Below are 12,944 nucleotides of genomic sequence, written 5' to 3'. Positions count from 1 at the left end.
GTACAGTGTTGCAGCGGTAGAGTTGCTGCCTTACAATGCTAGAGACTCGGGTTTGATCCTGCCTACGGGTGCTGTCAGCACAGAGTTTGTATGTTCTCCCAGTGAGAACTGTGTATGTTCTCCTTGTGGGTTTGCACCAGATGCTCTGGTTTCCTCGCACATTCCAAAGACGTGCAGATTTGTGGGTAAATTGGCTTCTGTAAATTGTCCCCAATTTGTAGGATAGAACTAGTGTACAGGTGATTACTGATTGGCTCGGACTCAGTGGCACAAAGGGCCTGTTTCCACACAGTATCTCTAAAAACTAACACTAAACTTGTTGTAATTACACTTTACATTAACCTGGAAGTACCATTTTTAATTGAAGCCCAAACAAACAGGAAAGAAATTGAGAGAGTGTTATCCTGAAATCAGATTGTCATGGAGTCACTTAGGGCTTACTTAATAAAATGTGACCATACTTTATGCAACATAAATGTGCCTAAGTGGATTGATTGTAAATGTATATGCTGCATCCATTATAAAATGCTGGAGTAAGTCAGCAGTTTCAGGCAGCATCCCTGGAGAACATGGATAGGTGATGTTTTGGGTCGGGACCCTTCAGACTGCAGGGATAGCAATGAAGAATTCTGAATGGAAACGGTACCTAGACCAGTCTCTTGGGAATGCTGCCTGGCCCACTGAGTTAGTTCAGCATTTTATGTCTTTCCTTGGTAACCCAGCATCTACAATTCCTTATTTCTAGGCTTTGTGCCTAAGATGTTTAGATACCTTGAAATTTCAAATTAGAGTTGTAGTTTAATGATAACGTTTGTGCACAACTGTCCTTTCAAAGAAAGCTGTGTTAATAAATACCCAAAACAGTTTTAATCTGCGGAATTAGAAAAAATACCAATAATTATTTTTGGAGGAAGAAGATATTTTTTTGATGATGATCCCAGCCTACAATTCCATTTACAGGTTGATGGAAATATCAGTAAGATCTACTGCCAAAATCTCTGTCTGTTAGCCAAGCTTTTCCTGGACCATAAGACACTTTATTATGATGTTGAGCCATTTCTTTTCTACGTGTTAACTAAAAATGATGAAAAGGGTTGTCATCTTGTTGGCTACTTCTCGAAGGTAAGTGTTTCAGATGTAAATTGTCAAATCAAACCATCCCCTTGTTGAATTAACATGAAAGAAGATATGGGTGAAATGAAAATAGTCAAAATATTTATTGGGATTAATGTTCTAATTTACTAATATTGAGGGGATTAGAATCTCTAACAAACTTAAAGGAGTTTTTTATTGTTGCGGTTTTGATACACTTTCTTATAATTAAGATGTATTCATATTTATATATAACGTTTATACATCATGCAAATTAGACAATAGACAATAGATGCAGGAGTAGACCATTCGGCCCTTCGAGCCAGCACCACCATTCAATGTGATCATGGCTGATCATTCTCAATCAGTACCCCGTTCCTGCTTTCTCCCCATATCCCCTGACTCCGCTATCCTTAAGAGCTCTATCTAGCTCTCTCTTGAATGTATTCAGAGAGTTCTGATAGTTAAGAGTGAAAATATGAATTCTCATGAAGCAGCAGCTCAGACAAACCAGTCAATGTGTTGTTTTTAGTGGAAACTTGGAAATGTGATCAACAGAGGGGAGAATAGTAATAGACTACCTGCTCAAAAGGCAGACAATTGGCAGGTGATATTTAATACAGAGGAGTACAAAGTGATGCATTTGGTTGGGAAATTGAGACCAAATGACACAATTCAGGAGGGTGAGCAGAGACGATTGTAGACAGAATGGAGAAAAGAGTTGGTAGAATGGTTCCAGAGAAGTGTCAATTCGGCTACAAAGTTTGAATGGAAAAGGTCTTTATATCTATATTAAAAGCAAGGGGATGACTAAGGAGAAGGTTGGGCCTCTCAAGGATAAAGGAGGGAATTTATGCTTGGAATCAGAGGATGTAGACAAGGAACGATATGGGTTCTTGAAATCTGTCCAAGCTGAAGGACTTTGAGTGCGGTGAGAACAGTGTGGAGAATCTAATATACTGGAGCCGTTTAAGATCGAGAAGGAGGTGGTATAGGAGCATTAAGGTGCACAAATCCCCAGAGCCTAAGGGAAGATAATGCAGGAGCCTTGAAGATGATTTTTGTATCTTCTGTAGTCACAGGCAAGGTGCCAGAGAATTGGAGTGTGGCCAATGTTGTTACTTTGTTCCAAGGCACTCAAAGGCATTGATGTCCAGAGAGATCATGGGGTCCCAGTCCGTAGCTCCCGGAAATTGGCAACATAAAATCGATAGAGTGGTAAAGAAGGCGTATGGTTTGCTTGCCTTCATTGTTCTGTTCCTGTGTTGTGCTGCTCTTTGTTCTATGTATACAAGATTACTTCAGTTGAAAGTGGAGAGGGCGACTGATAGAAATGTGCAGATGATGATGGGTTACGAGAAGAAATATAGAGGGAAGCAGTTCCTGTTAGCAGAAGTCCAGTGACCATGGGCTCAGAGTCAATGTGAAGGGCAAAAGATAGAGCTAGTATCCGAGGAATTGCTTTTTCAAACAAGGAAGGGTTATAATCTGCAACCCACTTCCTTTAAACATAATAATAATAATAATAATAATAATAACATTGTCTATCATAGTTTCTGAGAGGGAATGGATAGGCATGAGGGGGAGAAGGTTTGCATGGTACTGGGGAAAAAACAGCAGAATGGACTGATATGGAACTGGCATGAACCCATCAGGCAGAATGGCACACCTCCTCCACTGTTTCAAGACTTAGAAAGGGAATTCAAGAGTCCCGATTCGAAACATCACCTGTCCATGTTCTCCAGCGTTTTGTGTCTTTTAAAGGGGAATTCAATGTTAGATGGCCTAATATTGTATACAGCACAGCAAACCATGAATTGGTGCAGTTGCAGATATCATGACAACATACAATGTTTTATCAGACTGCAAGTTTGTCCAAATTTAATACAGAGTGATTATTCCATTTAGAGATTACTTGATGCTGTTTGAGTTTTATCATCAGCGGGAAATGGAAAGGCTCTGTATTCATTTCCTTGTTTATTTGTCTGAACTCCTTTTGAAATAGATGTCTGAAGGTAAAACAGGTATTGTGTGCAGTATTGCAGGGGTTATGTATCGAATAGATGGAGTTGTCTAGACGTTTTGTGGCTAGTTTGACCTTACCCATGCCACAAGAATGTCTGTTCAATTTTTAGAAAATGAAGCTGAATGAATATCTAACTTATCCTTTCACCTTTACTGCAGGTACAACAGCGTCTGCTAGTTTTGAATCATTTATTATTTGGATTAACCTAATAAAGAGGTTTAATTTATGCGGCATCAGGATGCATTGATTGCCTGCTAAATATTGATCGAGCAAAAATGTCAAGTGGTGTTAAAAATGTTTAAATCCTATGGCTGAAGTAGATTATGTTTATTTTAGTAGCAGCCTAGTTCTTCACTAAATGAATCCAATTAACTGTTATGTGTTAATTTGAATCACAGTTGAACATTCCATTCTGTACAAAATATATAATGTCTTTCTATATTTAAACAGTAAATATGTATTTTGAAGGAAATTGCTGGGCAAATCAAATTTTCAAAGACATGTCTCTGGCATTGTATTGAAAAATTAAATTGAAAAGATTTTAACACAGAAAACCCATGTACATCATCTGTTTGTCAAACAGTCATAGAGTTGTACATCAGAGACCCGTTGGCTCACCCAGTCCATGCCATCTTTTTTGCCCAACTACCCTAATTTCATATGCCCATGTTAGGTCTGTATACTTCAATATCTTGCCTATTTAAACTCCAATTGCAGTTGATTTCACCACCTCAGTGAGATCCAGATGTCAACCATTCTCTGTGCAAAAAAACTTGCCCCGAAAAACATTTCAATAGACAATAGACAATAGGTGCAGGAGTAGGCCATTCGGCCCTTCGAGCCAGCACCGCCATTCAATGTGATCATGGCTGATCATTCTCAATCAGTACCCCGTTCCTGCTTTCTCCCCATACCCCCTGACTCCGCTATCCTTAAGAGCTCTATCTAGCTCTCTCTTGAATGTATTCAGAGAATTGGCCTCCACTGCCCTCTGAGGCAGAGAATTCCACAGATTCACAACTCTCTGACTAAAAAAGTTTTTCCTCATCTCCGTTCTAAATGGCCTACCCCTTATTCTTAAACTGTGGCCCCTGGTTCTGGACTCCCCCAACATTGGGAACATGTTTCCTGCCTCTAACATGTCCAACCCCTTAATAATCTTATACGTTTCGATAAGATCCCCTCTCATTCTTCAAAATTCCAGTGTATACAAACCTAGTCGCTCCAGTCTTTCAACATATGACAGTCCCCCCATTCCGGGAATTAACCTAGTAAACCTACGCTGCACGTCCTCAATAGCAAGAATATCCTTCCTCAAATTTGGAGACCAAAACTGCACACAGTACTCCAGGTGCGGTCTCACTAGGGCCCTGTACAACTGCAGAAGGACCTCTTTGCTCTTATACGCAACTCCTCTTGTTATGAATGCCAACATTCCATTGGCTTTCTTCACTGCCTGCTGTACCTGCATGCTTCCTTTCAGTGACTTTCAAACACTTTTCTCTCATTTTCTCTTCACTTATATCTTCTTGTTTTTTAATATCCATTCCATGAGAAAAAGAAGTAGAAACAAGGAACTGTAAATGCTGGATAATACACAAAAGGAGTAACTCAGCAGATCAGGCAGCATCTCCGGAGAACATGGATAGACCATGTTTTGGGTTGAGACCCTTCTTCAGACTGAAGAAGACTTCTTCAGATTTCTTCTGAAGACCCAAAATGTCACCTATCCATGTTCTCTGGAAATGCTGCCTGATCTGCTGAGTTGCTCCAGCACCTTGTGTCCATGTGAAAAATATTCTAACTGTCTGCTCCATGTGTGCCTCTTATAATTTTATGTGGTCTTCTTCAGCCTTCTTTACTCCAGTGAAAACGAGCCCACCCTATCTAATATTTTCCCCTAACTGAAAACCTCCAATCCAACCAACACTGCACTCCAAATACAATCTGTCAGTATGTAGGAACGTTGCAGTGTGACATCCCAACTGTTATATTCCATGCCCTTCCTCGGCTGCAAAGGCAAGCATGCCATTTGCTGCCTTCACCATCCCACCCACCTGTGTTGCCACTTTCAGGAAACCATCGACATGAGACACAAGGTTCAACGACAGAGATGACAATTTGGATCTGACTGAAAACAACACGAACAGATCATCAACTGTCATTATTATTCGCAATCAGTGTTTGCCTAGGTCACTGTGACATTAGACAAGGGCAGTGTTGGGTAATACATGTTGTCAGCATCGCAGAGCACTGACCAACCATGTCTATTTCTTCATCCCTCAGGAAAAGCTTTGCCAGCAGAAGTACAATGTCTCTTGCATAATGATCATGCCCCAGTACCAAAGGCAAGGCTTTGGAAGGTTCCTGATTGATTTCAGTAAGTGCTTTGCTTTGTTTGAAACAGTGTTCCAATAATGCGAATGTTAGTTCTTATAAATAATGGAATTTAAAAATGGATAAATGTTACATTTTACTTTTGATGTAACTGCTTTGATTTTTGCCTCATTAAATATCGGAAACCTTGACGTTATTTGTTGACGTAAGTTATAAAATGTTACTCTTCTCATTTCGCTCATCTTGAATTAAGAATGTAACTGTCAAAGCACAAGTCAGCACTCAAAGCCAGCAGGCTGAAACATATTGCTAAAGATTGAAATGAAATAGGATGCAATCAGCATATCCAGTACCTTTTAAAGATCAAACAATTAGGTAGAAAAAAAATGAAATATTTCAAAAGCTTTTGCAAATACAATAATTATATTTTAGTAGTAGGAAATTGAACAAACCAGAGATGATACATTTGACACCATCTTGAGAAATCACACTTGATTTTCCCTATTAAAGGCTTGTGAAAGAATATCCCTTGCATTTTATACAGACCATAACATTTTATAAAATTGAGGGAGTTAAAGTTGCAGTGTATTAAAGCCAGCTTCTTAATCTGTCATTTTCATGTTTTAGGAGCATACAAATACATAGTTGTCTGTTTTGTAGTAAATGGAAGTAAAAGCAACTAGCTGTATGATATCCTCTGCTGAGAGTTCCTGGGTTATAGACAATAGACAATAGGTGCAGGAGTAGGCCATTCAGCCCTTCGAGCCAGCACCGCCATTCAATGCGATCATGGCTGATCACTCTCAATCAGTACCCCGTTCCTGCCTTCTCCCCATACCCCCTCACTCCGCTATCCTTAAGAGCTTTATCCAGCTCTCTCTTGAAAGCATCCAACGAACTGGCCTCCACTGCCTTCTGAGGCAGAGAATTCCACACCTTCACCACTCTCTGACTGAAAAAGTTCTTCCTCATCTCCGTTCTAAATGGCCTACCCCTTATTCTTAAACTGTGGCCCCTTGTTCTGGACTCCCCCAACATTGGGAACATGTTTCCTGCCTCTAATGTGTCCAATCCCCTAATTATCTTATATGTTTCAATAAGATCCCCCCTCATCCTTCTAAATTCCAGTGTATACAAGCCTAATTGCTCCAGCCTTTCAACATACGACAGTCCCGCCATTCCGGGAATTAACCTAGTGAACCTACGCTGCACGCCCTCAATAGCAAGAATATCCTTCCTCAAATTTGGAGACCAAAACTGCACACAGTACTCCAGGTGCGGTCTCACCAGGGCCCGGTACAACTGTAGAAGTTGTTCTCATTGACCTCCTAAAGGGCTGCGTGAATGCTTTACACATTCCAACTCTCACCTCGTTGTTGCTGTCATCTGACAAGATCACAGCAATCGGGTACTATTGCTTATAAAACTAGTCTGCTTATGAAGCTGTCAGTGTTCAAACAGTAATATCAAATCAAGATAAGGAAAAGATGAAGTATGGAATTTCAAAGTATGCTAAATTCATACTGTTGATGTAGCCCTTCAGTTGCAGTTGCGAGAACCCAATGCACTCTAAGACTTGCATTAAGCAAGCTGTACAATGTTTTGCCTAATTTGTTTGTTTTGTAGTTTTTCTCTATTGATGGTTTACAGCATGGGGCTGGTAAATGCAGCTTACCAGCTGAAAAGCTTTAATAGAGCATTTAACTCTCACTGTAGACATAATGTTGGAGCAATGACCAGGTCTTAATGATTAAAAGCTATTAGAAGTTCCATTTTCTGTATTTTTTTCAGATTCGTAATTGTAACAGTATATGAGTTTGAGTTATTATTTGCAATATTTGGTTTCATTTTGCTTATAATGTGTTTTATTTAAGTTAATGTTTTAATACTGCATCCAACCCCACCCAGCAGCATTTAAGGAGAGACTATTAATTAAACATTGCAGCTGGCCAATATACACTGCTTCTTTAATGCAACCAAGTTTTCAGAATTTAAGGATGCTTTGTTTGTCACACAAGGGATATTCTTTCCATGAGATTTTCAGAAGGAAAATTATTCATAGCTTCATGAACGCAGCTAACCTTCTGTTCCAATACATTCCACTTCATTCAGGTTCTGACTATTGTAATTATTATATTTTCAAAATGCTTTTGAAGTATTTTACATTTTTCTTGTACTCACATATTTGATTTTGATTAGTTGGTTAGTAAGTCTGATTAGTAATGTTTGGTTAGTAATGTTTGGTTAGTAAGTTTGCAGATGGCACCACAATTGGTGGGTTGGTGGACAGTGAAGAAGGTCGTGATCGAAGGATCACAACTATTGCCTTTTGCAGAATTATCTGTGTTGAGTAATAGAGTTGAGATGTCATGTTACAGTTGAACAGGAATTTGGCAGGATCACATTTGGAGTATTGTGTACAGTTCTGGTCACCCTGTGACAGGAAGGGTGGTACAGTTTACAGGTGTCAGGAGGGATAGATAGATGATAGAATGGCGGAGCAGACTTGATGGGTCGAATGGCCTAATTCTGCTCCTATCACTTATGACCTTATGAATTTACAGTTTAGTTTATTGTCATGTGATACAGTGAAAAGCTTTGTTGCGTGCTATCCAGTCAGCAGAAAGGCAATACATGATTACAATCGAGCCATTTACAGTGTACAGATACATGATGGGGGATAACGTTTAGTGCAAGGTAAAGCCAGCAAAGACCGATCAAGTATGGTCCGAGGGTCACCAAAGAGGTAGATAGTAGTTCAGCACTGCTCTCTGGTTGTGGTAGGATGATTCAGTTGCCTGATAACAGCTGTGAAGAAACTGTCCATGAGTCTGGAGGTGTGCGTTTTCACACTTCTGTACCTTTTGCCCGATGGGAGAGGGGAGAAGAGGAAGTGGCCAGGTTTCTACTCATCCTTGATGATGCTGCTGGCCCTGCCAAGTTAGCGTGAGGTATAAATTGAGTCAATAAAAGGAAGGTTGGTTTGTGTGATGGTCTGGGCCACAATTGGCTGCAATTTCTTGCGGTCTTGGATGGAGCTGTTCCCAAACCAAGCTGTGATGCATCCCGATAAAATGCTTTCTGTGGTGCATCCGTAGAAGTTGGTGAGAGTTATTAAACTAGATGGGGTGCAAAAAGGATTTAAGAGGATGTTACTGGATCTGGCGTATTTGAGTTGTAAGGAGAGACGAGGATATTGAAACATAGGATGCTGAGGGTTGACTCTAGAGGTTTATAAAATCATAAACTGAATAAATAAGGTGAATAGTTCCAGTCATTTCCTCAGAGTAGGGGAGCCTAAAACTGTAGGTTTAATATTAGAAGGGAAAGATTTAAAAGGGACCTTGAGGGGCAACTTTTCAACCAGAGGGTGATGCGTACAGATGATTCTACTGTAATGGACAGTTCGTTTCTAAGAAACCTCACATTATAGAGTCTAGGAAGGAACTACAAGTGCTGGTTTAAACCGAAGATAGACACAAAAAACTGGAGTAACTCTTTTGCATAATTCTCTAACTAATCATTTTTTAACTGAAACAGTATACTTTCATTCTTTTTCTTTCCAGAAATATGTTTTCAGTGTACTTGAATGTTCATCGCCCTACCTCTAGTTTGATTTCAGAGCAGGAAAATAAAGCTAAATAAAATAACTAAATAGATAAATAGAGTGAGAGAGAATAAAAGTAATACCTTAACAGAAATCTGGAAAAGTAATCAAACACTGAATTGATGGTAATGCAAAAAAAAGTTAACTTGAAAGCCGGATAAAAGCTTCATAATCAGAATTGAAATGTGCAGTCAAGCAGAGGTTGTGAATGCTCAAGGAGTACACAAAAACCCACCCACACCCTTCTGGTTCAGACATTTATCTATGTCATTGCTGAAGCAATCACTTCCCAGGCACCTTTGAGGATGTAGCTTCACTACATGACCTGAGTGGTCAGAAAGACAGTCACTTCCTCAAGTCTGACTTGAATGGGCAAAGTAAGGAAACCTCTACCACAGAACAAGTGAAATCCTGAGATTGATGTGATCTGTGTTGGAAATCTCCATGCAGAATCCAGGCCTTGGTGTCATCTGGTAATTATCATGCTATGCATAGAAGGCAACTAACACATTTGCCTTGTGAATATCCTCTAGCAAATTTGTTTTTGTTACCTTCAGGAATTTAGAATGTGTTCCTTTCTTTTTCATGCTTGTAGCTCCTTCTATTTCCTTACTTGGGTTTTTGCCTCATTTTCAACAATATTTGATTTTTTTAAATCGTCTAAACTTGAGAGAGAAAAAATGTAGACTGACAATTAGTCCAACACCGGAAGGTGTAGAACACTGTTGGAGCTGCTGTCTTTGAAATTTACTCAGGGCCGCTTCTGTCTTCGGCTGCATGCAATACATTTCAATGTGCTCCTCTGAAGATGGGTGAGAGGTTCCCTTTTAAAAAATTTAAAAATAGACTTTATTCGAGAAATAAATATATACAATACATGATCCTTACAAAGCTCCATCCGACACTCTCGGAGGCTGTACATACATTCAATACTGTTTACACAAATTACACAATTTGCCACTCATGTGGCCCACTGGCGTTGAATCCCTTCCCTTATTTTGAGGGGCACCTCCACCACATCCTGCCCCCCATGTCCAGCAGCGGAAGGCCCCTAGACTGTGGTCCTCCCCCACAGAGCCTTGGCGTCGGCTGCACCAAGCTGCAGTGCGTCCCTCAGCACGTACTCCTGCAGTCTGCAGCGGCCCGTCGGCAACATTCTTCCACGGACAGCTCGCTCCGCTGGGAGGTCAACAGAGCTCGGGCAGATGCCAAGAGCATCTTTCACCAAGTTGATGACCATCCAGCAGCACTCGATATCCGTTTCTGAATGCGTCCCTGGGGACAGTCCGTAAATCACAGAGTCCTCTGTGACGGAACTATTCGGAATAAATTGTGACAGGGACCTTTGCAAACCTCTCCAGGCAAATCCCAATCGCATGCTGACCAGTGTTTATCCCACAGTTATCACAAAACAAGTTATTTCATCACTATTATACTGCTCTTTATGGGAACGTGTGCAAATTAGCACCTGTATTTTCTCTTTTGCACCAGATAATATACTTCAAAGCCATTTCATTGGCAGGAATCCCTTTGGGAACTGAAGCCATAAAAGGCACTATCCCATTCTTTTCTGTAGTTAGCATTGTATACAATTTGTTTCAGTACCTTCTGTGGAAATGTATTTAATGCCATTGAACGAGATAGAATAATTAGGTTGAAGTCACACTTTACGTCGTTCTTGTAGTAGGCACAAAATCTGGAAGATTTTTTTCCCGCAATACTCAGAATAAATTGTAAACGGGTCAAGGAATCTATTCAAGACAGATATATTCACTAAATCAAGACAGATATATTCACAATGGTAGATGTGTGAAAGTGATCTGAGTTAGTGAAATCTTATCATATCATATCATATATCTACAGCCGGAAACAGGCCTTTTCGGCCCTCCAAGTCCGTGCCGCCCAGTGATCCCCGTACATTAACACTATCCTACACCCACTAGGGACAATTTTTACATTTACCCAGCCAATTAACCTACATACCTGTACGTCTTTGGAGTGTGGGAGGAAACCGAAGATCTCGGAGAAAACCCACGCAGGTCACGGGGAGAACGTACAAACTCCTTACAGTGCAGCACCCGTAGTCAGGATCGAACCTGTGTCTCCGGCGCTGCATTCGCTGTAAAGCAGCAACTCTACCGCTGCGCCACCGTGCCGCCCTCTTAGAAGCAGACAGCACAGAAACAGGCTCTTAGGGCCCACCTTGTCCACACTGATCATTTTGCTTTGTTTAAACTACTTCAATTTGCCCAGATTAGGCTGGTATCGTTGCACTCTATTCCCATCTCAGTACCCATCCAAATGTCTTTTTAAAAGGTATAATAGTGTCTGGCTACTTTCTTTGGCAACTTGGTCCAAGTATTGACGATCCTCTGTGAAAAATATATCCTTCAGATCTTCTTTAAATTTCTTCCCTCTCACCGTAAACCTGTGCCCTTTAGTTCTAGACTCTCCTGCTCTGGGAAAAAGATTCTGACTATCTATGTTCCTCATAATTTTGTAAACCAAGTAAGCTCTTCTCTCAATTTCCTACATTACAGTGAGAATCAACCCAGTCTGTCCAATCTCTCCTTACTATTTCTGCCTTCCATTTCGGGTAACCTCCTGGTGAATCTTTTCTCCGCTCCAAATGTTGTGTGGTGACCAGGACTGGGCACAATACTCCAAGTCGGTTTAACCAATATTTTGTACAATGGCAGCATGATGGATCCGTGGTAAAATGCCACAAATAACCTAAAAAATAAACAGAAAGTGCTGGTGTAAACTTCTTTATAACAGTTCCTTCTTTCTACAGGTCCTTGTGTCTCTAAATAACCTGAATGTGCTTTTGTTTCTACATTCTCATTAATGACATTTTCTGTGATCCTTACAGGCTACTTACTTTCAAGGCAAGAAGGGCAGGCAGGATCACCTGAAAAACCCCTGTCTGACTTGGGACGACTTTCATATCTGGCATACTGGAAGAGCGTGATTCTAGAATATCTGCAACGTCATCAGGACAAGCAAATCAGTATCAAGGGTATTAGTAGGGAGACGGGAATGTGCCCACATGACATTGCAATGACCCTGCAGCAGCTCAAGATGATTGACAAACAGCAATGCAAGTAGGTATCATGAAACAAAAGTAGTAACAAATTCTTAGGTATGTTTTTGACAAACCACACGTGCTGGCACTATTTCCAGATTCCTCAATTTATCAAGTGTCTGTCAATCGCATCTTATTCAATGTGTATCTTGGGATATTTACAGACTTCAGCTTTCATATTCTCTATCTCACAGACTTCCACAGAATGAAGTGGATATTATTACAGTAAAGCTGTGTATGTTGAAGAAGTTGACTTTTAAAATTATATGATTTCAATGTATTTAACTGGCTATTTGAGAGAATTCTAATGGGTTTGCAACTTGCTCTTTTCCCCGAAGAACTGCAAATAAGAATTCCCGCTGTCTCCTCGAGCGGCTTTCCATAGATGCCAAGAATTGCAGAGCAGCTAAAACTGATCTCTCAGGGACTCCTGGCAAATGTACTTTTAGGCTGCAACCAACACCATGAATTCTGAACAAGAACCTGCACTATAAGCATAGTCTGAGTGTAAGTTAGAAACAAGTTATGTGAACTATATTAGGCTGTTTGAGTCACCCAACAAAGTTTTTATTGATAGTTTCACTATTTGTCCATTAATATATATTTTTCAGCTGGTAGCTAGATTTTCCTGGTGACCTCGCACAGTCTATTGTAAAGGTTATTAAACTGTTTTTGTGTCTTTTACGGATGGAAAGGTGCAAAAGCACTGATTTTGACACATAAACCCTGGATTTGGAAGCATGACCACAGGTAAGAAGTAGAGTTGCATCTCACCACAAAGACCAATATAGAAGGGG

The 12,944-nt window shown here is 40.3% G+C and overlaps 1 protein-coding gene across 2 annotated transcripts in view; it reads left to right on the top strand.

Moving 5' to 3' along the window:
- The window catches only part of kat6b (K(lysine) acetyltransferase 6B), a 95,964-nt gene that overhangs the window by 62,320 nt on the left and 20,700 nt on the right, over nt 1-12,944 (top strand). For both annotated transcript variants that reach the window (XM_078428570.1, XM_078428569.1), the window contains exons 11-13: nt 961-1,122; nt 5,405-5,498; nt 11,935-12,166. In XM_078428570.1, coding sequence (XP_078284696.1) covers nt 961-1,122; nt 5,405-5,498; nt 11,935-12,166 — 488 coding nt within the window. The remainder of the gene's footprint in view (nt 1-960; nt 1,123-5,404; nt 5,499-11,934; nt 12,167-12,944) is intronic.

The sequence above is a fragment of the Rhinoraja longicauda genome, chromosome 35, assembly GCF_053455715.1.
Source record: "Rhinoraja longicauda isolate Sanriku21f chromosome 35, sRhiLon1.1, whole genome shotgun sequence".
Taxonomy (NCBI): Eukaryota; Metazoa; Chordata; class Chondrichthyes; order Rajiformes; family Arhynchobatidae; genus Rhinoraja; species Rhinoraja longicauda.
The sequence above is the reverse complement of the archived record's forward strand: the minus strand, read 5'-3'. Positions and strand labels throughout refer to the sequence as shown.